The sequence below is a fragment of the Anopheles cruzii genome, chromosome 2 (genome assembly GCF_943734635.1).
Source record: "Anopheles cruzii chromosome 2, idAnoCruzAS_RS32_06, whole genome shotgun sequence".
In the NCBI taxonomy this organism is placed as follows: Eukaryota; Metazoa; Arthropoda; class Insecta; order Diptera; family Culicidae; genus Anopheles; species Anopheles cruzii.
In genome coordinates, this window is record NC_069144.1 from 37,152,921 (window position 1) to 37,177,595 (window position 24,675).

General features: G+C 51.8%; 4 protein-coding genes across 4 annotated transcripts in view; all 4 read right to left on the reverse strand.

Annotated features, from left to right (window-relative positions):
* Positions 1–1,204: 1,204 nt before the first annotated feature.
* LOC128268633 (uncharacterized) lies at positions 1,205–12,333 on the reverse strand. The gene is made up of 13 exons (XM_053005774.1): positions 11,323–12,333; positions 8,509–8,748; positions 8,280–8,451; positions 5,287–5,356; positions 5,121–5,178; positions 4,643–5,051; positions 3,653–3,728; positions 3,315–3,561; positions 2,923–3,222; positions 2,675–2,847; positions 2,180–2,590; positions 2,023–2,097; positions 1,205–1,923 (listed from the first exon to the last, which is right to left on the reverse strand). Exons 1-13 carry the CDS (start codon positions 11,785–11,787, stop codon positions 1,422–1,424), a joined length of 3,198 nt encoding a protein of 1,065 aa, XP_052861734.1. The 5' UTR covers positions 11,788–12,333; the 3' UTR covers positions 1,205–1,421.
* A 300-nt stretch (positions 12,334–12,633) lies between these two features.
* On the reverse strand, positions 12,634–13,353 carry LOC128268644 (uncharacterized). Its single transcript, XM_053005799.1, has one exon. It carries the CDS (start codon positions 13,017–13,019, stop codon positions 12,861–12,863), a length of 159 nt encoding a protein of 52 aa, XP_052861759.1. The 5' UTR covers positions 13,020–13,353; the 3' UTR covers positions 12,634–12,860.
* A 6,889-nt stretch (positions 13,354–20,242) lies between these two features.
* LOC128278989 (probable inactive tRNA-specific adenosine deaminase-like protein 3) lies at positions 20,243–21,388 on the reverse strand. The gene has a single exon (XM_053017711.1). It carries the CDS (start codon positions 21,386–21,388, stop codon positions 20,243–20,245), a length of 1,146 nt encoding a protein of 381 aa, XP_052873671.1.
* Positions 21,389–23,697: 2,309 nt separating this feature from the next.
* The window catches only part of LOC128278990 (E3 ubiquitin-protein ligase RNF113A-like), a 1,322-nt gene continuing 344 nt past the window's right edge, over positions 23,698–24,675 (reverse strand). The window contains exons 2-3 of the mRNA XM_053017712.1: positions 23,945–24,659; positions 23,698–23,863 (exon numbers count right to left, since the gene is read on the reverse strand). Coding sequence (XP_052873672.1) covers positions 23,698–23,863; positions 23,945–24,659 — 881 coding nt within the window. The remainder of the gene's footprint in view (positions 23,864–23,944; positions 24,660–24,675) is intronic.

Below are 24,675 nucleotides of genomic sequence, written 5' to 3' on the forward strand. Positions count from 1 at the left end.
ATATCCATCTTTTATCGCAATAAAGTGATAGTTGATCATTCCTCACATTGTTTTTGTAGCCAGATGATCCAACTATTGTAGACCTCAAATCAAGGATCATCATGTGAAGATAATGAAAATTGTGCACGATCACGAAATGTTTTCCTCGGTGAAAAACACGCCAACAGAAGCTACGTTAATGAGGTACTGTGTATAGTTAGACGGGCCAAAATTTACCCGAATAAAAGCGCCCATCTAAACACCAGCCAATCGGCAGTTTTTATAAGAATTTTGTTTTAATTCAAAGCGGGTGACAGTTTACGGTAAGCTACTTTCCCTTCTAATCGGTCGATCGATCGGTCAAGGCAAAAAGTATGCGTTCTTCGACATATGTTTAGCACTATAGCGAAAGAAATGATTGCACATCGTTGATAAGAAACATTTTATTTTTTTGTGTGTCTCTTTTTGTGTAATGACATTTTTCTTTTATTTTAAGAGTGCAATTTCGAAACGGCCGTTGTAGTAATATTATGCTGTAATGTACGTTGGTTAAAGTGTGGTGTATATACTAAAAAGAAAAACACAGTCAATTAAAACTCTATTTCTTATGCCTTCCTAAAACAGCAATAGTGCCTATCTGATAAAAAATAACATTACAAAACCCGATCAATTCGTCTTTCGCGCGCTCAACACGCTCATCTTCTCCTGCTCTATCTCTCTTTCCCTCTCTCGCTATCTCTGTCCCTCTGCTCAGCGCGGATTTGTACTAATAAAACATGTTTTTTGTGTGTTTCTTTTCGGTTCTGTGTGTAGAGCACCAAAGCAACCACTTTTTGTGCTTCGTTTATTTTATGTATAAATGCCTTCGATGTGATGCTTCGGTTCAGATTGTCCCGTTCGCACAGTTTACACAGCACACGGTTTTTCCTCCCTTTCTGCGTTACGTACATCGGCACGCGGGTGGCGAAACGATGACCAACGATGGCACATTACGGTGTGGGTGGCAAATAGCAAACAAAAGGGGCAAGATTTTAGACGCTTGCTAAAGACAAATCGCGGGTCCGGAAACGAAAACATAGATAAAAAGTTCTAACGCAAAAACAAACCAATTAACCCCTGAATGGTGTCGCTTTCCATCAACATTGCACAATATTCGATCGGGGTGCCTTTCTGCACTACCGTTCGATTGCCATTGGGCGTGTGAATGATTAAAACCGTTCTTCGCGCTACGGCAACGCCCCCATGGGGTGCACACTAACGTTACGTAAACTACTATTTTTTCTTCGATAGACAATTTTATCTAAACAACATAAACTAGAAAAATAAACTATGCATACCGAGCAAAGCAGTAAACGCTTCGCTCCATTTAAAACATGTTAACATTATTTAGAAAGATAAAACTTTGTCAACGTGTATCCCTTCTCGTTCGTTCTTGTTGCCTCTTAATTGCCGTCGTCATCGATCGATCCGTCACCGGGTGCTCCTGGGCTGTGGACCGCTTTCATCAGAATATTTCCGTTCGGTTTCAGCTCCAGCTGAAACAGCGTTTCGTCCCGCACGTTATTCAGTACGTCCTCCGTCAGCAGAACCTGTATTCCGTTCGGCCCATTGATCAGCAACTGCAGCTTGGGGCCACTGGACGACGAAGAGATCGGCGATGCGGGCGAAGGCACCGACTGATGGGGCCCGTTACCGTTTTGTGTGGCCAGCTTGAGAACTCCACCGCCAGCACTGGGCCGAATGCCACCAAACGAGCCGCCATTCCAACCGCTGGCCTCCGACGTCGTCGAGTTTGGTGTATTGAGTGCATTGATCGCCTCCAGGAAGCCGGGAACTTTCGACAGATTTTGCACCAGCTCGGCGATCGTGTTCAGATGCAGATAGATCGCGTGGTAAATGTTAGCCTCGAAGCTGACGTAGATCGTGAGGCGCGGCGTGATGGCCCTGCGGGTGGAACGAGCGTTTGGTGTAAAAAATCAACGTCTCAAAACCTGTCGTTGACACACTTTCAAGTATGATCGTAGCATTGGTGAAACTACTTACTTCGAATGAAGAATGTTAAACATTCTAATGCCATCCGCAAGTCCGCAAATTTTGCATAGATCATCTTTCGACATTCTACAATAAAAAGGAGAAAGCATTACAAAAGTGTACAGAGTGAAAGTTTCTCGGGCGGAGCGTTCCCCGACCCGTTACGAACCTCAGTATGTCGGAACCGGAAAATTGTGCAAACATTTTCCCGTAGGCCGACAGGCGATGGACGGCCAACCACTGGGCGACGCCTCCGGGGCTAGTTTCGCGCGTAATGCACGGCACATAATCGTCGAGCTCGCTCGGAGGTTGCTGTGGTGACAGCACGGCCTGCTGATGATCAATCAGCGGCTTGCACAGCCCATTCGTCGAGCTAACGTTGCTGATGCCGATCGGATTGTTGGCGTTGCTACTCTGGACGGCTGCAGCCACTGCGGCCGCAATGGTGGCCGTTGGTTTGCTACCGACATTAACGCTCCCGTTGCACTGCAGCACGGTCGACATAATGGTCTCCAGCTTAGTGTACTGTGCGGGCGACGTCGGACCTCCGCCCAGCAGTGGAGATACGTTGCGCTTGATGCTAAAACAACACACAAATGAATAATGTGAAAATGGAATGGAAATGGCATTGAAGAAACAAAAAATACGCAAATTGGTCACTTACTGTTCGGGACTGAAGCTTCCTCCCAGCGGGAGCAGCACGGAATCGGTCGTTATGTCCGACAGTATTGTGCAATCGCAGCTTCGTTGATACTTCTCTTGCTCCGTGGCGGGACGTTTGAGTATTTTCTCCCGATCTTGTTTGTGTTTGCGGTCTGCTCCTTTCAGTTTAAACACCTGAGTATAACGGGACCATGGGTTAACCAAACGGTCCACCAAGCTTTTGGAGCGTTGATGCTTTCGATAACTAACCTTTATCTGACAAGCTGCGGCGTGGAGCGGGCGTACCGTGTCCTTATCGTCCCCTGCGGTACCATTGCTGGCTCCGTTCTGCAGCCCGCTACCGTTATCGATATAGGTTTCAACCTGAATTCGAAACGGAACACCCTTTTCACCGCCGTGCTTTTTCGGTGTAAACTCCGTTGAAATGCAGTTCACCTTTACGTAAACGCCGACCTCCTTCATCGGATCCCAGAACACCTCGATCGTGTTGAGTAGATTATTGTTTGTCGGTTGTACCTGCAGCAGTCCGTACGACAGCGGAATGTCGACCTGTGTGGGAAAAGGTAGCAGCCGACAACATGTATTTAACCCGGACGGAGGTACCCACAACACAGCTGGCTTTTTGGACCACTTCCACTTACGTCGAGAATTCGTTCACCTGGACGGGAAACCTGCCAAAGTTGCATCTGCTCCCGCTCCATGTACTGCAGGCGGCGCTCGTGGAAGCATATTTTTATAATACTTTTCAAAATCTTGCCCCGAAACGGGGACAGATCGCCGAGCTTCTTGAGCTTGATTTCGTAACTTTGACCCTGGTTAAGGTACGTGAGAGATTCTTCATTGTTCTTCGTGGCTATCGATGTTGCCGCCGCCAGTACGTACTGGAACCTGTGCCGGAAATACGTAATGGGTGCCAACAAGCGTGATTAGTTGTCAAATCAATTGGAAAGATAGATTTGGATCAACGCGCGCTTCGTACCGATTGTGATCGTCGTGTGCTTTCTCGCCGCGTGCTGCTACTCCTAGCGTCCCATCCTGATTCATCTGCAGCACAGCTGGTGAAGAAACAATAAAAAGCATCGGAATTTCATTATAAGCGAAGCCCCACACACACACACACAAGCGCGTTTCACCACACCTTCCCAGTGGACAAGTCCCAGACAGAGAGAGAAAGAGGGAGAGAGAAAAACCAGAAATATAATAATGAAGAAAGTAAACGATGCAAAACTATTCACAACCGCTGGCTAATGAAAACGGTACACGGAGTGCCCGCGGGCCTAAAAATATGGAACCAACCGGACCGGATCGGAGTAACCACCACAATACATCCATTAGCGACGGGTGCTGTCTCGGAATCGAGAGCGTTTCGAGCTCCACACACTACACTCCTGGCTCCTGGCAACAAATGCATTTCATCAACTCGTGTGCTCGACAGCGTTTAAATGCCACCCATCCGGGGAACCGGCTCGACCGCTCTCCGTCCGGCAACTCGATAATTTGCGCTGCATGATAGCATTCCTCGGGCTCGCCGGGATCGGCGCCGTGCGTATGTAGCGGCGACGGCGACTGGAGACGTTTCGGCCCAACGTTTAACGTTTAACTTTTTGATCATTTCAAACAGCGAGGGACGCAGAAGTAGGGTGCAAAACTTCTCAGTACGTCACCAAACGGCGGTGTGGAGTTACGAAAAGCGGAAAGAATTGATTAATTTAAACGTATTTACATTATTATTAAACACCCTGCTTGACACGCTTTAATTATGAAATGACTCCCTGCCGATGCCGATTTAATGAATAATGCATGGTTTTCGTGGCTCTAATTAAAATTAATGACCACCACGTCTCTCCGATGTCCTTAAACCGTTTAGCCGATAGTGTGTGTGTAGTATACTTTCAGGCGTCACCGGCAAAGGAGCCCACGAGGTGTTTTGCGTGGAACATAAAATTAAATTCCTCCTCCAGTAACTCACCTCCATTGTTGTCCGTATCGAGGCGATTGGTTTGCAGAAACGTTTGCAGCGTGCTGAGCCCAGAACCGATCGCCGTGTTGGTTATCAATCCTTGCCCGCTGTTGAGGGCATTTGGTACCGCTTGTTGCTGCTGCTGAAATTGAGCCACTTGTGGCTGCTGCTGGTGATGCTGCTGTTGTTGTGGCTGCTGCTGCTGCTGCTGGTGAGAATTGCCTCCATTGCCAGGGCTCACTACAGCGGTACCACCGTTTCCTGCTGCACCGCCACCAACTAGCGGCTGCTGCAATCCGGCTGGTGCTGCTGTCGAGTGCTGTGAGTGGTCAGTGGTTCCAGCTCCGTGCTGCTGCAGCAGTGCTTGTTGCTGTTGTTGAAGCTGATGCTGTTGCTGCTGCTGCTGTTGCTGTTGCGGCTTTTTGGGAGACAAAAAAACACATATTAGATTGTGAAGGATGGAGATCTAACTGACAAAAAAGCTTACCTTTTGCGGCGGTGAAGGGAGCTCCTGTTTGAACACGGGAAAGTTCAGCAACGAATCACTGTGGAGAGAACGGAAATAGAACCACCGTAAGCCATGTTCCAAGTTGCGCAAGAAGTAACCGCTGCTCGGTAGACGAGATCAGCCCCCTTGGGGGGAGCTCTCTTACCTGATGTAACCGTTGCTCGACAGCTCGTTGCTGAGATCGAGATCGAGTTCGTCTGCCCAACGCATGCTTCCTGCCAGGTGTTGGGGAATATAAAGCAAACACACGAAACGAAACAATTAATTCACATGTTCCAAAAAAGGTTGCCCGGAGGCCGGAGTCGCACGAAACAAAGCGTGTTCGATGTGATTGCTCATGGCGCTTCTTTTGCACACATATACGCCAAGTGGAGCGGGGTTTCGGCAACCAATTATCACCTAGATCGTTGTTGTTCGCCGTGCCACCGTTGTTGTTGTTGTTGTTGATGTTGCTGCTAGTGGTGCTGGTGATGGCGGTAGTGTTGGGATGGAAATTACCGCTCCCGTTGGCCACCATTTCACCACTGCCACCGGCGGCGGCGGCGGCGCCGTAGCTACCACCGCTGGTGGCCGTACCTCCGGCGACACACTTCAGTCGCTTCCTAAGGCAATCCTTATCCATCGTGTCACACCCGAAACCGTACGTTTCGCACATCTCGGCTCTTGGTCTCATATATAATTGGTGTCCGCCACGGGCGGGGGTCCTTATACTGAGCGGCTTATTGCCGCCGGGAGCAGTGCAATCGGCCAACTCGCGATCGAAACGAAGAGGAAAAACGCATTAAAAATGGTCGCGGCCCTTTCCACCTTTACGGAGAAGTAGTACACCAGCGGCAGCGTGGTGTCACTGGGACGGTGACTTCCCCGGGTTTTGCGTCACACACAGCACGGCAACAGTGATGGCCGCCGGTGGCATGTAACAACCTGTGATTAAAGCACACACAATGTCCGCTCGCAGGAACACGGCGCGGGAGCGCAGCAATCATCGCCACCAACCACGACAACGGTTAATCCACCATCACAAGTGCACTTTGGCGGTGGTGCTTGGTCACTCTCGGCTCGGCCGGCCAGCTGATAGCGGCGATAACCGATAGGAGCCGGAGGTTGAGCATCGGCGCGTCGGGAGCAAGTAAACAGTGCCCACTGCGCACACACTACGTAGTACAGCACACGAAGACCGCGCTGTACGCTTGACGATGACGATGGCCAGTGTGCCAGTTGTGCACAGATGTTGGTGGTCGCGGCATACACTCTTCCCCCCGAGGTCACCAGTGAACCATCTTGGGTTTGGGAATCTGATGTGCTCCACTCGCGCAGCACTACGACCGATCTGAGCGTTCAAGGCGCGCACGCGCACACAGCACCGCGGCGGACAACACTCGCGCGTTGGGAAAGCCAGCCACTTCCAACGGCGATCCTGATACGGACGCGCCGACAAACAATTGATGTCTTGCAACACAGATTGAGACTGGCCGATCGATGCGCCTCCATCGATCGATCAGCGACACGACAGAGCACAGACGGACCAAACCGGATGACCGATCGGTCAACAAGGCCGTACACCACTTTCACGCGGCGTACGCGGACTCACTTGTTCGCACTCTCTGTTCAGCGCGCCGGTGGGTGTGTTCTCGCGAGACCCACCAAAACCGGACACTTGCCTGGGGCGGCGGCGTAGGCAGCGCTTCTTCTCCCCCTGCGGCGTCGTTGTTGTTTGTCGAAAAGTTTATCTTGATAAATTTACACTTTATCAACAGCAGTAAATATGTCAGACAAAGCCCCGGTTGCCCGGTTTCAGCGGGTCGTCTTCAACACGTCGGGGCACTGATACGGAGGCAACCGCGTCCCAGAACGTATGGTGGTGTCCAGTGTGTGAGGTGCGATGATGGGCCGTCGTTTCACCAAACGGTCGAAACTCGGTGGACTCAAACAAAAACCGGGTATCAGCGCACGAACAACCTCCGGATGGCTGGCGGATGTGTGGTAATCCACTCCAAAGCCGCAACAATGTTGTTGTACCGCGAGGCGCGTCAGTCGAGTAGCGTGGTGCTGCTCGAGTAGCTTCGATGCTCCTACCGACTGAAGCCTGGCGTGGCCTGCGTGAAAGAATTCACCGTGTGTAGCGAGACGAGGGTTGTTATCAGCTGCTGTTGCTGCTGCTGCTGAGCTTCCCTGTCTTCCTGTCCCGTCTTCCCTGACACGGCGGGCGGGACGAGCGTGATGATGACGTAAAATTGACCTTTTCAATCACCAATCTCGAGGCGCGCGACAGGGAGAGCGAACCACTCCGAAATCGTATGTGTGGTTCAGCTGTACGATCTTTCATCTTAGACTGTGTCCGTGCCATCATAGCCCCTTCATTACCAGCGCCATTGTTTCCCAATCGCGTGGTGTTGGTCCCACCACCGTCTGTGAGCTTCAATCAATTTATGCGCAGTCTTATCAGTGGCCCTCGCAGGAGCCAGACTGTGTGATGGCCGCTGGTTACAAAAAAAAACCCTACGATCGGTACCGCCACGAAGCAAACGGTTGTTTGTGTGCGTTCCAGTTGAGTTCCGTTCATTGCGCATATAAGGTTCATCTCGAAATGTCCCCTTTGATTGATTCGATCGGACGTTCGAGACAAATGTTTGCTTCTGCTCTAAAATGTGTCTAAGAAACAGAACGGAACGTCAGCTTCAATCGGACTGCGGTGGCCACATGTGGCCTCTGTGCATCACCGCGTGCATTCCGTGCGGTGGGTGGTGGTGATAATTTCCGGATCAAATATTGTTATTCATCAATCCGAGAGCCACCTTCGTGATCAGCTCTGATATGGAACCGGTCTGGAAGACATGACACGGGGACACACTGCATGGTACACGAGGGAAGCATTTTAATATTTATGCAAATCCGGTTCGCTGACGTCAGGCAGCGTAGTGCACAGCGCAATAAACATCGTTTGGTTGGCGCGGACACATTTATTGAATTTATTTAGAATGACCGCCCGAACGCTGGGTAGAAACCTTCGCCGCTAAGACCTTTATCCGCTCTGGCAGTGCAACGACGCAGCGTTTATCGCGTATCGCGCAGCGAAGCAGCTTAAGATTAGTTTATGGCCCCTCTGATGAGCCAGCGGGTCCCCGCGACGAAACTTACCCTTGCGGCGTGCGTCACGCTCCTTATCGATATTGGCGATCTTCGTATCGGTACCATCGGTATCCTCCTCCTGCGGGGACAGCCACTCCATGCGTCGCTTGCGGCTCGGCAGGATTGCGTTGCTAATGTAGGTGGCAGCCGCGTCTGGCTGTTGCTGCGACGGTTGCTGTTGCTGCTGCTGTTGGTTCTGCTGCTGCTGCTGCTGCTGTTGCTGTTGAGAAGCGGCAACAGCTGCGACCGCTACTGCAGCGGCGGTGACCGCAACCGCGGTGACCGTGGCCGATGAGTTGGTTGTATCGTTACTGGCGCTGGTCGACGCAGTGATCGCGGTGTGCATTTTGTTGTAGTCCACCGACCACGACTCCTTCGAATCCGGCGGGGAGTCGACAAAGTTGTTCTGATACTCCTGGAAGTTGTTCGGCGAACCGCTGTACGTGTCCTCGTTATCCAGGTTGTAACCGGAAGTGATCTACGGATGAAAAGGGATAGTCATCAAAAGATTCGCATCGTTTGTCAACCATTTCAGCATATGCGTCTTCAACCTTCCGTTTTTTTTACGGACGGACATATTGCAACTTAAAGGAACGGTGCCCGGTGCCGAAGAAGATCTGACCGAACGTCTGGTATCGCCCCACGGGCTGTGGCTGCCCTGGCAAATTTGAGGAAACCTCTACCAATTCCCACATCTGCCATAATTGAATAATCGCCGCATGTTAATGATATGGTAAAAATCGCACGCAGCAATTTACTTCGCTTGATTGACGCTTCGCTACATTATCGAAAGCGAAGCACCAGAAGTGATACGGCCGGGGCCTCGCGCCAAATCGATTGGCGCGTCGCGCTATTCTGGGATGCGCACAATTGCTAATTGTTTGTCGTGACTCGCGCAATTACGACGGAAATCGAAAAGAAATCATTCAATTATTCGGCCAGTCGTATCGCCGGGTATGTTCGATAAAGCCCGATCCCCGAGAGCCCAATAGGGACGGCGGGCGGCGCACAGTAACAACAGAGCTACCCTCGCGTGCGCTTCTTCCATCCGCCGGACAGTGATTTGTTGCAATTCCAATTGCAAATGTCACATCTTCTGGCAGTGGACACAACGGGAACAGTTGACACAATTTCGTCTGGCCGCCCTTTGTGGCTACGTTTCTGATAACAGCCCCACGGACACAAAAAACGCAATCGATGAGCACACGCCCGCCAAGATGATGGGGCGTCTGGGCGTAAAACATTCCCAGTTGAGTGCAAAACACACCAAACGGCGGAGTGCTTTTGCCAAAAAAACAAGATTCCATTCGCTCATTTCGCTCAAGTCGCAAGTCACGTGTCACGGTTGATCAATATTTGTGTATTTGCAACTCAGCCAGCTCCAACAACAATCAAAAGCTGCTGCGGCACTATGGAAACGTTCTATTAGGTGTGTGAATTAATTCGTGCGGCTTTAGAATAAATCGCGTTACTCACCAAATGTCACACCTTTTTTTTATATGTGATATGTGAACTATGTGTTTTATAGCTACTGTCATTACGCATCTAACGCAGTATATGTTTTTTTGTTAAAGTGTAAACAACACCTTTCGTTAAGCATTTGAACATGTCAAGTTTTGCTCCTGGTAAAGTGTTTTTGCAGGGATTACTTTAATATGAAGAAAAATGTTACCGAAAGTCATTATATTTTTATGGATGTTTATGGTGAATATGTTCTTGCTGCGAGAACTTGTTGGATGTGGTTTGCACGGTTGAAAAGTGGTTATTTTCGCATGTCAGACGCAAAAAGAACTTGAGGAAATGTTAGGAGTTGACTACACGACAGTTTCCCGTCGTCTGAGTGCCGTGGGAATTATTAGAAAAATGTCTTATGGGTTGCACATGAATTGAAGAAAAAAGACACTGAAAGAACGAAAACTACTTGCGAATTACTGCTTGCTAGGCAGAAAAGAATGGGGTTCTTGTACCGACTCGTCGCTGGTGATGAAAGGGGAGTTATTAAAAGAATCCTAAACGCAAAAAGGCCTGGATACAGCCTGGTCAACCAGGTCCATCGCAACCAAAGCGAATTATTTACTGTGCAAAAGTTACGCTGAGCATATGGTGGGATATGAAAGGTATGGTGCACTAGGAGTTTTCAGAACCTAATAAAATTATTGATAGACAATCCCATTGACAACAATAAATGCATTTGAAGCAAAGCTTTGTCCATAAAACGACAAGAATGGGATAAAAGACATGATAAGCTGATCTCTGAAGGGATCGCTCCTAAAGATAAGAAGTTCTATCGACACGGAATCAAGCAACTACCTAAAAGATGGCAGAAAGTAGCTAACTGTGGGCAATACTTTCGCTAAGGTAGTCATACGTTTTATTGTTATGTAGTTAGGTCACAAATGTCGAATAAAATCCGCACGAATTAATTCACACACCTAATACAAACAATGTTTGGGCTGAGATGGCAACGAAAAAGCGGCAATCCCGCACGGCCAAGTGCGCGTCATCGAGAAGATCGTCTTGGCCGACGGGCATCGGGGGTTTTGGTGACGGCCAGACTTATAATCTGCTGCTGTCGAACGAAACCACCGCCCGGAGCGTGTGATAAGATAGGGAGCGGAAGAGCCATCGAAAGAGCGCTCCCAATCGTGAAATGTGACCGATTAACCTTGCCAGCACACTGAGGCCTTTTGGTGCGGGCTTACAAAAACGACACGATTCGAAAGTCTCCACCAATTCGAGTCGCTCCAGAAAGCCTGAAATAATAAGGCAACCACGCAAGGAAAATGAGGATCGTCTCCTTGAGACCAAAGACCACCGGACCGCGTGCAGAGAGTGCCGCTGCCGGGTCGGTCGGTTGGGCTCCTCCGTCTGGGCAATCTCGTTGGCCCTGATCCGGTGTCCTGATGACACCGAAAACCGACGACCACGACGAGACGCGTACAGTTTCCTCTCGGTTGGTAAACAACCACCGCGTCGCCTCGCAAGCGATTTGCGATTTGCGTGCGGATGGACGAAGGACGTCCGGTCGGTTCTCCGATGGCCGTCCGCGTACCTGTTCGAAATCTTGCTGCCGTCTGCTGGGCTGTACCTGGGCTGGCAGTTGTTGTGGTGAACCTTGTTGCTGTTGCTGTTGCTGCTGTTGCTGCTGCTGCTGCTGCTGCTGAAATTGGTACGTGTTGGCGTCACCGGAAAATTCCATTTGTTCAAACTCTTCCTCGAACGAGCGGCACAGCAGATGGAAATCTAATGCTTCGAGCGGATTTGGTTGCTGAAGCTGCTGATCTTGTTGCTGCTGCTGTTGCTGGTGCTGTTGCTGCTGCTGTTGCTGGTGCAGCTGTTGCTCCAGGTGTTGTTGGTCGCCCCGTTGCCGGCCACCGAGGAGCGTACGGACGGCCACTTCCGGTCCCGGTTGGCCGCACGGTGGAAAGTAGTGGTGCTTGTGGTGATGGTGATGCTGCTGTGTCTGGTCAAAGGCACTGCTGTGTAGTTTGGCCAACAGAGATACGGCCGTCGCCATTCGCGTAAACCAGCGACACTCTACCAACGCCGGGCCCGAAGAAGAGGTGTGAATGGCTTAAGTACTGGTGCGTTCGCGGCGTACCGGCGGTGGCTGGGCGAGCTCGAAGCGCGAAGTGGGAGGCTCCCACGGAGGCACAGGCGGCGGGTGGCGTGTTCCGAGATGGACGGAACTTCATCGACCCTCGGAGAGCGGAAAATTTGCGGTGGGTGCGTTAAGTGTATTGCGCGCGCGCTTGTTGGTGCCGTCGAAGGATGCTACGATCGGAAACAAAGTACACTCGTCTCGTGTTTTGTTTGAGAGGCGGTTTTAGGCGGTGGGATGACGTGTTTTGGTTGCCGTGTCTTCGAAAATGCAATCTTGTGGCACCACGCGCCCACCACGTGCGTGGTCGCGGCCGTTTAGCAGAAAGAGCCCCGTCGATAAAAGTAATTTTTAAATATTAAGGACGATAGGTAGGAGGTAGAGTGAATCGTTTTTTCGTTTTCTGCTTCTTCGAAAGAGTCCACACACACTAAAGCTAACGGCTAACGTTCTACCGGCTTACGCAGTAACACAGTTAGAATACTTCACTTGTATATTTAACAATTAATAACGAAACAAGAATCGAAATGCCACACTACGCACAGCACGCACAAACACGCGGCACACAACGCGACGCGATTGTCCTTCACCTTGGGGAGGTTTCTTGACCCCGTTTTTTTTTCGTTTCGTTTGTTTGTTTGCGCTTCGATGCGACCGGTCGATGGATGATGTATTGGGCCGCGTGGGGCGTGTGCGTCACCCTCCCCCCGGAACCCGCGCTTCCGCCGATGATGATGACGATGCTCCCGTTGGTGGTGGTGGTGGTGATGGTGGTGTTCACGCTAGTCCTGCGGCTGCCGATGGAGGCGCAAGGACGCCGGCGCGGACGAGCTGTTGGCCCACGAGCTGGGGACCGGACGGACACAACACAATCACGGAGGAGCATACAAACGCGCACAGCGCACCCTTCTCAGGCCGGGCGCATACGCGCACACACACACACACTGGTTGCGGGTGGCGTGCGGGCGGGTTTCGGTTCGGCGAGTCAGTTAGAACATAACGAAAAACGAATTGTACAACTTTTTAATGCCGGTGGTTTCGCGCTGGCGGTGACTCTGTAGCAGGGGATTCTCAATGTCTATCCGCATCTTGTTGGCGAGGTACGAGAAGACGTGACTGTTCGGACACTTAATTATATCCTGCTCCATAAGGCACACGGTGGCGCACACGGTCAATCCACTACTACTACTAAGGCTCCACTTTGACAAATTCTTCCGCCGCACGGCACCAAACCAAACGTGGTCGCGTGGTCCACTTTTACACGGATGCTGGTTCCGGGGTCTGGCCCTCCGGGTGGTGCGTGGCTCCCGCTGATGCCACGTTTCTCTGACCGCGATCTTTGACCGACGGACACTCTCGCACACACACGCAGATGACCACTCTCGCTGGATGCGCACTTTCTCGCGCGACGACGGGCCGATATATCGGCGCTTGCTTGGATAATTTTGCTTGCAGCTTCAACGGGGTGTGCGGTGCACTTATAAGCTCTCCTCTCAAGACAGACCAGATGGGTAGTAGGTAGCAATAGCCAAGAAACACTCTCTCACGCTCTGGGTGGCACACACGAAAAGGCACGTCCGAACGGGTCGACGGTTGTTTCGTAACTAACCGTGGTTCTGCGAACCGCGAACCGGACCGCGGCCGCTCTGTGGCCGCCGTACGATCGTCCGACTGCTCACACGCAAACGCACACAGAGAAACGCGCGGGCGCCCGCGAATTAAAAAAACCTTCCCCGGACTCGGTCCGCGAATGGCCGCGGAACGCAGCGCACCGATCAATTAACGCGTATAATAAAACACACTACTTGCGCGCTTTTCTTCTCGCTCTTTTGGTTCCCTGTTGGCGCACGTTCTCTCTCACACGTTTTCCGCGCTTGCTCTGCGTGTGGATGAGTGGGGTATTTCTGTACTAAAGCGCCACACACACACACCGTAGACGCACAAAAACGATATCGAGTAGTCCAAATCCGCTGCCCTCTCTGTCTATTGCTCACGCACACCGCGTGTCGTTTTATCGCGCTCAGTCCGAGGATTAAATTTACCCTTTCTCGATTGGGCCAATTTTCACACACGCACACTACGAACAGCCGCACGATCGCGATCTTCCAAACACGCTGGCGGCCGGAAAAGCGTTTCAAAACAGACCAATTTTAGGGTGACCCACCCTGGGGTGGGTTGTTTAGCTGCCACCGGAAAGCTTAGCAGTGGTGCGGGTTGCGGGCACACAGAAGGATACAAAAACCGGGCCACCCGGGCGTGATGCTAAAAGACGAGCGGAGAGACTACCTCTCTACGGCTCCGGTTCGACTAATCGGGATGGCGTCGTGACAATACGGGTAGGTGGAGAGGTAGATAAGGTTCCTTTCTCCGCGGCGCCGCCACAAACGTCCGCCGGGTCCGCCGTTCGCCGGGCTAGTCGTTGATGTAGTATTCCTGCACGGGGCTGTCACTATCCATAATCACTGGCTTTGTTGCCGTGGCGGCCGCGTGTCAAGCAGAAAGGTAAGGCACGGACACCACCGCGCACGGAGGCTCCTGGCAGCGCGGCAGCGGCAGGCAGGCAGGCAGGACAGGGTCCACACAAAGTCCACAGATGATGCCACAGATGCCAGTAGTGCCAGAGTTATCTCTTTAAGTAAACTTCGCCGTCGAAAAGTCCAAAAACTCGCCGCTTCTCCGAGGACCGGCACCTTGTGCGCACTGTGTCTGCAGGGCCCGGAACCCGACTGCTGATGCGCTACGATGCGATACGCTGCTGCGCGCGCGTGGGACTCTGATTTTTGGGATGTTATCGCGTCAAGCACGGAGCGCTCAATGTGACAACCCGGATCGGTCGACCATCGGTCAACCGTTGGCCAGCGATAGTGATGCCCATCGCTGGCGATGGCGATGGTGGTGAATTGGTGTTGGAGAATTGGTGACCCTAACTGGCCGCGTCAACTGCTGCGGTGTCCCCGTAATGTTCACCGTACTCGTCGTCGCCACTGCGGCCACTGGCGTCTTGGTGGCCTTTAATTTCTTTGTCGTTACCGTCGTCGCCGTCGTCGCCGCCGTCGCTGTGGTGGGTTGCCGTGTTGTTACGAGCGTCGCTCATGATCGCGCACACCAGCGAACCCAAACGGCCACCGCGCGGACCTGGAACGACCAGGCAGGCAGGGCGCCTCCCCGCTTGCGGTGTGAGGCTTAGGAGCGGCCAAGAGCGCAAACGGTGCGGAATGACGGTGCTAGCTAGCCGCGCTCGTACCGCCAGTCAGCGACAATCAAGCGTTGCGTTGCCTTAAATTGAAATTTATTAAACACAATAAACATGCCAGCGTCCCTAGATGCCAGCTTCAGCGTGATCTTCCCGTCCGATCCTCCGTCCGCCCGGGTGGTGAGCAGCGGCAGTCGAGGAGCAGGAGCGCTGCTCCTTGGCACCGGGACCGGACTCGCGGGCGTTGCCAACACGAAGATCTCCCGTAAACGGAATCGATGGTCGTCTCCCGCTATCGGTGCCACGGCGCGCCCGGGATGTGTTTGTTCTGGAGGCGGTTCTGGTTAAGCGCGCGGGTGCGGCGGTACTCCGATGCGCGGTTCACCCGCAAATCCTTCCCGTTCGCCACACAGGGATCTCACTGTCACACAGTCTGGTACGGCGCCGCAGCGGCACGCAGTTCTTTACGCCGTTGGCACACGTTTAGTGTGTGCCGCGTGACAATCTGCCGGAGAAACACGTGCATCCATTGCTGGCTTTTCGTCGCGCGCGCATTCAAATCGTCGTCGAATCGTCGGGTAGAGCGGTGATAGTACTTCCGGGCAAAAAGGTGCTCCCAAAAGCAAGTGTCACATATCCTTTGTCCGGACCTGCCGCTTGCAGCTTGAGCAAACGGGAACTGAAAGAGATGGAAAGGGGAAAAAAACGGATCGTATTAATCGTTACCGATCGTTAATTATTGCACAGTTTACACTGGGGGTAGATAGATCGGTCTCGCTAATGAATGTTAATGTGTTTTAAAACAAACAAAAACAACCCTTCGAACGAAAACAACGTTACACGCGATCGGTAGCAGTCAAATGAGGTTTTCCTTGACCTGGGAGAGGAGAAGATGGCATATTCGACTGCTCTGGAGCTGACACCCTTGACGAAAGCGGCAAATGAATCGGCTCCGGATCTTATCCTAGGATCTTCCTCTGTCAACATGAATATTACTATTTGATGATCGGTGATGAATTGATGCTTGATTCTAAGTTCACTTTTACACTATAAGGAAAGCACTCTCGGCTTTGTGTTACGTTTACCTGGGAAGTGGCCTGACCTGTTTTTTCTGAAGTCCCTGTTTCATTGGTATTCAGAAATAGGCCACTGATGTTAACACGTCATCACCGTTGTCTTTATTAACAGTGTCGAATCGACTGCCAATTCCCGCTATGATAAAGCCGTGATAAAGTTGTCAGTTCTCATCGGAACAGTGAGCTGTTCCGGAACCGGACTAAGTGAGGACTACTAATCTCAATTTACCCCGCTTACAATTGTGTGTATCGTGTCTCTGGGGTAAACTTTAATACGTCTGAAGAGAAGGTTAAGAATAAAAAATCCTGAGGGCGATATGGACGAAAATTGTACCTCCGAAACTCTTGGTCCAAAGAGAGCTGGTCCACCCGTGAAAATCCTGCACGAGACACGGTTTTCAAGCAGTGGCCCAAACTGGGCCAACGTTGTAACCACAATGATCAATGTTCTGGCACAACACACAGCTCGTCATCCAGATAAAAATAGACAAACACACACACGTGCGTGCGTCCGCTGGCCGCTAACGCCTATCAAATTAGCACCTCACCGACGATTAGACTCTGCTGGTAGCTGGCGTTTGTGGGGCCGAGATTGCCGATCAAACGACAAAACAACGTTGATTACCGACCCCACCAGGAGTGTTACAATGCAGGGCGTTATCATTCAACGGCGACACCTCTCCGGCGGCCATCCCCATGGTGATGGCCTTTGATCGTCCCGGATGAAGAAGTGACAAACAAACATCATATCTTGTTTGTATCTTGTTTGTTTGGAATCGTATTTTGATACGCTGGTCCGTCCGTTGTGGTTTGTCTCGCTTAATGAGTCTTAAAGTAATGAGATTCCCGTCCACAGTACAGCCCTCCGCTCACTGAGGCATCTGACCGGCAGGTTCCTGTAAATGTCCGAACGCTTTCTAAAACGATTTTTAACGATATTTGTGCGCCCTATGTCCTTTCGACCGGTGCCGGTCTGTTACCGGGCCGTTCCTTTCTCTCTTCTTCCAGGCCATTCAAAACACGTTCCGCCCAAATCGTTGCTGACCGATTCACCGCTACACAATTCGGGTTTTACGTGACGCACCGGCCTCCGCCGGTAACCGCGGGTTGTTGTTTTCGATTCCGGCGGGGATTTCCAGACCACTCGAAAGAGCACCCTTCGCTAGTGACTTCCGCCGAGGAGGGAACTGCTGAGGCGCCCACACCTAACCTGCCCCGTCTAACCCCTGCACATCGTCGTTCGTCCTCACTCTGGTGCTTCCTAATTTCGACTCGACAAACAAGAAAAACAACTTACTTTACATCGAAATGTATCTACCTCGCCGATCGAATCGAATGGCAGCAGCAGCGGCAGCGTGCGTCAAAACCTGTCCCCGGGGCATTACACACGCACGCACGCACGCGCCCTGTCGAATGGAAACTTTAGCGGCGGCGGCAGCGGCAAGGTGGCGAATAGCTTCTCCGGCGAATATACCAGAGCGAGAGACGACGACGATCCGTTCCGAAACCTGTTGCCGGAGAGCGACCAGACCGCACAACCGCATGTCGGCGGGTCCCTCCTCCGGCGGTTGTGAGGGACACCCCTCACACAGCATGGCGGGGGGAAATAGTCTGCTTTCCAGTTTCCTATCGGTGCCTGGTGCTGCTGCTGTCATTACTACGTATCTGAATATTGGGCCATACAGCGCACGGGCCACGGTTACCTGACGGTTTGCCACCAGCAGGTCCTCGTCGCTCAACGCGCGTCGGTTGCTTCATCGGGCCACCGATAGGGTGTGCCTCTGTGCGTGAAGCAACGATTGCCCCTTTATTAAAAAGTGATGCGCGATCGCTCGCGGACCCCAACTACATGCCGCGCGGACCACCGAAAGTCGGGGTATTTCCCATCAACGCCAGTCGAAACGCTAGTGCGCGTGACGGTTTTTGTAGGGTCGCATCGTTATCTCATTTGTCCAACAAATATATGCTGGCGTCGATCGCGCGACCCCAAGAGCTTTCACCCGCCGCCGGGTGTCGGGCACCACAAAATGGCGCACAATGGTCCGCAGGTGTCCATTGATGTTCCACGTCTGGTGGGTATTTCTGGGTGCCCACCAAACAATTTATTGTTGCACAATGGAGTCCCCGCCACCAATCAAGGGCTTTCGAACGTCCGTTGCCTTTTAAATGACCGCTTAAATTTAATGTTTGCCGACAAATTGACACCAAAAAAATCCGGGGACATTTTTCGGGGTGCGTTTGCCGACCCTCCCTCCGTCTCCGTCCGTCTAATTCCCGTTGAAAACCTCCGGCATAAAACCTCGACCGGACTCACCGGACTAGTGTCCAGGGCCGACTTCTCTGCAGCCTGAAACGGTTTCATTCAATTGCGCGCACGAACTACGGCGGTGGGAGGGCTTGGAGGTCGGCTTGGAGTTCGGCTTTTTTATGTCTCCATATCTCGAAAACGCCGCCTCGGCTCGGTGGACGACAAATTGTGACGGGTATCAAGTTAACTCCATTCCATTGCGGCGCCGTGCGCCGCGGAACTAATAAAATCTATAACATTGAAAACAATCTACCGATGTCCGATGATGATGCGCTCCAAAAAGTCGTTTCGATCAATTTTTTAATTAGACGTAATGTAGCGCCTCGAGGCCGAACCGGACCCGGAATGCGGACGGGGTTCTGCGTTGGTTGGCCGTTTTGGGTGGGGATACCCCAATGGAGTCGTCGTTGGTGTTTGCGCTGTGCGGAGTAGTGACTGGCTTTTTTGTTTTCGATGAGCGTTAATGAAGCGTCTCATTGCGGTTGTCAAATAAATTACAATATGGACCCGTGTGGTTGTTCCAGTGGCATCATCGCAAGTGACCCCAGTTTCCCCCCGGGCTCGTTGAGGGTCCTTGCCGACGACTGGACGCCCTACAGCAGTATCCGTGTGACGGCAGCAACACGAAGCAGGCAACGAACGCGCCTTCTTCGATGATGTGCTGCTGAACAGTGATGGGCGCCCAAACAGCGTGCCAAATTTGACTGTTTGTCCAGCAAACGTTTAGCCTATTCATCGTTTCCTTGTTAACTTTTAAATTACGGTAGCACGCAATGGGCGAGCAAAAAATAAAACAAAATGCTCAACAAAACACAAATTTTATTCAACGTGTGAACGTTTTCGTAGAACACACTTTTTTCGGAACACAAAAACATCCTTCCATTGGGGCGGTTCGCCACGCTCGCTTAGCACGCACTGTAGCTCGCACGGCATCAATCAGTCCACCCCGCGGGCGGATAGAGAGGTGCCGTCGCTGGTGCCGGAACGGAACGGTCACAGCTTTTTTCTGTTTCCTTCGTTTTTTTGCCTTTGCCTTTATTCCGCCACGAAACAAACTCCTCCGAAGGGGTAAATGATGATGAACGATGAGTGGCCGCCACAAACGTCCGTCCACAGGGGTTAGGACGGGCCCACACGGCGGTCCGCGGCTGCCCCGATGCCAATTGACCTCAATCGCAAAGGACGCGCACCACAATGATGATACGCGCGATGCTTGTCGTCGTCGTCGTTGTTGTTGGCCACATTGGAGACACAGGAGGGCACAGGATGGTCGCACCACCATTCCGTGGACGTCTTCTACCGCCATGTTTTGTACGCCATTTTGCGTGATCGCGCGTATCACCACCCGAACCGGGGGAAACACCGATAACCTTGAGCAAACGCAGAGAGCGAGATCACCGCGGCGTGGCGGTGTTTTAGGCCTGCCATTTCCTTTTCGCACAATAATTGCCTCTTTCGGCTCGAAAAATCCCCGGCAAAACGGGTCCTTACGTCCCGGTCCCGCAAGGATGGATATAACATTACGAATTGCACAGAGCGGCGAACGTAAATAATCGCAAGAATTACCTCACTCGCCGCGACGATGATGCCGCGTCTCACGAAGTGGCACAAAATTTTAATGTTATTCACAAGAAATGCTCGACAATGTAATTTTCTGTTCGCTACTATCATGGTGCGCCTCGTTTTTTATTGGCAAATGACCCTTGTATTCCCATTTTTGGGCTGCATGTGTTATTTTGTTCATTAAATCAGTGCCGGCGGGCACTTTGCACCTCCCGGGCTTTTTGTTTTATCTTACACTATGCGAAACGCTTCGTAGCGATGGTTCAGTTCCTTGACCGTGTGCAGCTTGATCCGCGTCCCGAGGGCTCCCTGGGCCGTCGGGTGGTGGTAGAAGACTCTTCGGACGCGGCTGTGCGTTAGTGCCATCGCGCACATGACGCACGGTTCGTGCGTGAGGTACACATCGTACCCCGTGCACAGGTACGGTCCGTACTTGGCCAGATTGTCGTCCGCAGCGTCCCGGTCGTGGTCGTGAGCGGCTCCCGCCAAATTTGCACCGTTGTTGCGAATCGGTTCCGCACCGAAGCTCAGCCGTTCGCCGTACTGCGCCCGAAGTAACCGCTCGTACCGTGGCCGGATACCGCCGTAGTGGAAACCATCGTCACGGACGGCTTGCGCCTGTGGCTCACGATTCCATACGCCACCGGTCTGTGAAACGGCAACCATATCGATTAGCATCATCGGGCAGTGCCAAATTGGATGTTGGTCGCTGCGGCCGACACCGATCGCGGCGATCCGGCCTCCAAGCCGTGGGTTTACGCATACACCGCACGGACGACCTTCTTCGCGTTCCGCTAGCCACAGACAAACCTCCATCAGCTGGCGATGCAGTTCAAGTTCGGGCCCACCGAACAGTGTGTTCGCGTGTAGCGCCTCGTGCCGGTGATTCGGGTGGAACTTGCATGGCCAACGCTCGTCCACGAGCTCATACTGCCACCGAAGCAGGGGTTGAGAAGCAGCCACCGAAACTACCTTCAAATCGCTGCACAGTGCATCCACCAGGGGCCGATCGTCTAGGCCTTCCGACTGTAGAAACCGCTCCACGAACACCGCCACCGATGGCTGACTCCCTTCGCCAGTGTCGCCCTTGCGCAGCTTTTGGTCTAGTTCTTGGACCGGCGCAAGGATTATGCTTCCGTCACGGTTTACGCGCTTCAGATGCTGCAAACCGGCCAGGGGCAGAATCCTCGACAGAGCCGGAATCAATCTCGAAAGTTGCCTACTGTTCGGCACGCTGCTAACGTACACTTCGACCAGGGCGATCGGGTTGCTGTATTCGTCGGCCAAAATTGAGCGGATCTGCGACAGGTTCGTTCCAGCCGTTTGCGAGGGAAGCAGAGTCAGTTTGGCCCGTTTCGCTTCCGGTGCAGCGGACATGCCTGTGCGCTGGACTTTGCACGGACAGCACCCGTCGTCGTCGTCCCCGGTGCTGAACTGTTAATTGAGCTGAGACACTTTATTTCTCACAACCACAACACAAGACACTCTGTTTCACAATCTCGGCGATGTTCGATCTGCAAATGACATAAATCAAATGGGGACACTTTTCAGCTAATGGACTTTAATTTACTTTCCTTCCTCGGGTTCCGGCTTGTGCTAACGACAAGCAAATGGTACGTTGGAACCAATCTACGCTTCCGGGGCCGCGCGTGCGAGAGCGAGAGAGTCTTGAGTTCATCTCGAAGCTATGAATTAACTTGACGGCCTCACGGAGTGTCGGAAAACTTATCAGGAACTTGCGTGCACGTCAATAAAAACGACGCCTAGATATGGAGGGGCTTTCGGACTGGTTTGCCGATAGTGTGTAAGCCCCATCATATTATCATAACCCTTCAATTCTCTGCCTTCCTCCTTTTGCTATCGGTTTGCATTTAAATTGGGTCAAGGTGTGTCCAATCTGGAATCGCTACACGCTGCGACGCGGTTTGCAATCTCTTAAGCTCCTGCTGTGTTTGTGCGCTCGTACGGTCCGCCGAGTTTCGGACGTCGGATTTTAAATGCGCTCAAATTTAAACCAAAGGACACCCACGGTTTGGAAAGTTACCCGAATATAGCCCGCGACTGGTTATGCGAATTCCCCTTTTTTTTTGGTGTCAACGTTTGAAAGTACTTCTACCGTCGCTCGGTTGAACGGTTTTCGAAGATATTTGCCAGAGAAGTGTAAATAGCTATTACGGTCAGCTACCCGAAAACACCACTCGAACCAGAGGCTATGGCAAGATGTAGGCAAATAATTTGTACCATAAAAAACAGCATATAAATTTAATAAAAAAGCCTGTGATTCAGGTTGTTGCTGTCTCTGGTCGCAGTGTTTGAATATTATGAATATTAAAGACACTCTCCTTCAACCGGAGAGGTTGGCTGGGTATGCAAATCCGCGCGAGACAGAACCAAGCTCGGTTTCAATTTCGCATCGCTATAAACTCGCAGAAGAGGATCGTTATGAGCCCGAGCCGCCGTGTGGTGGGTTAAATTCGCTCCAACGCGCGCGCGTCCATCCGCGATCGATAAGTTCGTTGACTGCGAACCCGCGCACGGTCCCGCCAGCTTCGCTCGTTCCGCTCGTGTAGCATCGCAAACCGCGCACAGGAATTTGAATCAATTCTCAATTCAGTGGCAATCAGCAGCAGCGTGGTGGTGTCCTTCTGGTCTGATGCTGGGCTGGTGTGGTGCAAGAATATTTCCTATTCCTTTGCGCTTCGCGTTTTTGTGCCACTCTCGGATGTTTATTCCATCTCGGTCTGTAACAGTCCGCTCAGCCCACATCGAGCACATCCAAAAGGGGTTTCTAGAATGTGAAACCGCGAAAAGATAGAGACACGCACGCACACGCGTATCCAATATGCGCCCGCGGTCTATGTTTGCGTGTTCTCGCGAAGGTCGGCAGCGCTTTTTGGGATAGCAACACACATCGTGTGCGCCACCCGTTTGATTGACCGACCGACCGAAGAAGACGCACAACGACACGACGGCGATGACGACGATGTGCGGTGATGGTGAAGGTCATTAGAATTTGTCTATAACATCCCGTCTGGCTGACCGATGGTGGCTATTAGTTCAATCACCACACACCACTATTACCAACAATCGAAACTGCGTGGAATCAAAGCATCAATAAAGCATGAATTTATTATGAGACTTTATGGGCATTTCCCTATCTTGTGCGTTAATACGGGGCGCAAGTTGATGGGTGGAAAATTCCCACCCCATCGCTGGCGCTCTGATCGCCAGGGTGCGAAGGAACAGGTTCAAAACAAATAAGAAATCATTCGGCCGCACTTACCGGGACCTTTAACGGTGGCACAATGGGCGGCCCACAGAACAAAAGGGTCGGTTAGGTCGTAGGCACTTAGAACACGGTTGCGATAGACACTTTTGCTAATCTGCACTGATCTCCACCAGCTTAAGCTGTAGTGATAATAATTTTTTTATCTTTGCACCAAACGAAATAAAGATCGTATTACGCGGTTCTTTCTTCTCGTAAGCACTTGCGTGGGAACACGATTCGACGGAATTGCTTTTGACGTTTTCGGGTTTCAATGATTCCACCGACAGCTTCTGAGTTTGTGGCGGATCTTCGACAGCAAATGCTGTCAGTTGCCCGCACTGCACTGTGAGTTAGTTTGATAAAAGCGTTTGGGCAAAAATTGAGACAATACGTTTATCTTTAATTTATTGAACCTTCTCTAATCACTGTCCGAGTTCTGCTCTTCCATCTCTCTAGTCTTCAACCGAGCAATTAGCTCCTTGGCCGGGTTAAAGACACCGTTCGTCTGCACGCCACAGATTGCGCAACGGGATGATTTTTTGTACTGCGTCAAAGCGCAACGCTCGCAGAAATAATGTTTACACCTAGAATAAAATGTAGAAAAAAAAACTGTCAATATTGTTTCGCCATTCGTTGCTGACCTTCGCGTTGTGTGCTGCACTTACTTTGTAATAATCGGATCGACAAAACTTTCACGACAAATGAAACACTTGAACGGCAAGTCTTCTTCGTCAGAATGGATCTCGTATTTGGTGTCATCGCCATCGGAATCGTCTGCCGCGTAGGTGTTGCCCGTGCCCGTCGGTCCTTCCTGTTCCAGCTGCCAGCCGTGCTTGTAATCGCTGCGATCGTGCAAAAACTTGCAACTATCGCCAAACCCACAGTATCCCGTCTCTTTGTAGTCCTTGCAGATGTCCGGCTGATAGTCCCAGCGCACGGTGGAGCGAATGTTGGCCGGCGCCCGAATCGGCCCCTTCCGCACCATTCCCGACGCTGCGTTGCCCTGGGCACTGTCTTTCTTCTTGAAGAACTGCGTGTAATTGTTCAACCCACGGTACACTTTGTCGTCCTCCTTCCCTTCCTGCTCCTTGTTGATGTCGATGCTCTTCTGGTAGATGGCCTGTGCGTCCCGATCTTTCTCGGTTTCGATCTCCAGCTCCGCGGTAGCGCCCTGATCGCGCGGTCCTTCTGCCTGGGCGGAACGCTTGGACTTGTAGCTCACAACGACGCTCTCATCATCTTCGCTTGAGTTGGTAGCATCCGCGCCAGCTGAATGGTTCTGTTTTTGTCGCACAACCGAAGTGCTCTGTATGTTCGGATTGGCCTTCTTCCGCTTGTCGCTCGCCACCACCACAGAGGACTCTGCTTCTTCTGCTTCATCTGAAAAAGCCACACT

What these genes read in the sequence shown, in the direction of transcription:
- LOC128268644 (XM_053005799.1), bottom strand. Translation starts at nt 13,019, where the DNA reads ATGGAGCAGGATATAATTAAGTGTCCGAACAGTCACGTCTTCTCGTAC.
- LOC128278989 (XM_053017711.1), bottom strand. Translation starts at nt 21,388, where the DNA reads ATGTCCGCTGCACCGGAAGCGAAACGGGCCAAACTGACTCTGCTTCCC.
- LOC128268633 (XM_053005774.1), bottom strand. Translation starts at nt 11,787, where the DNA reads ATGGCGACGGCCGTATCTCTGTTGGCCAAACTACACAGCAGTGCCTTT. An exon ending in GGCAGCAAGATTTCGAACAG is followed by an intron (nt 8,749 to 11,322) that starts GTACGCGGACGG and finishes TTTCATCCGTAG; the next exon opens with ATCACTTCCGGTTACAACCT. An exon ending in TCCCTTCACCGCCGCAAAAG is followed by an intron (nt 5,052 to 5,120) that starts GTAAGCTTTTTT and finishes TCTCCCAAAAAG; the next exon opens with CCGCAACAGCAACAGCAGCA.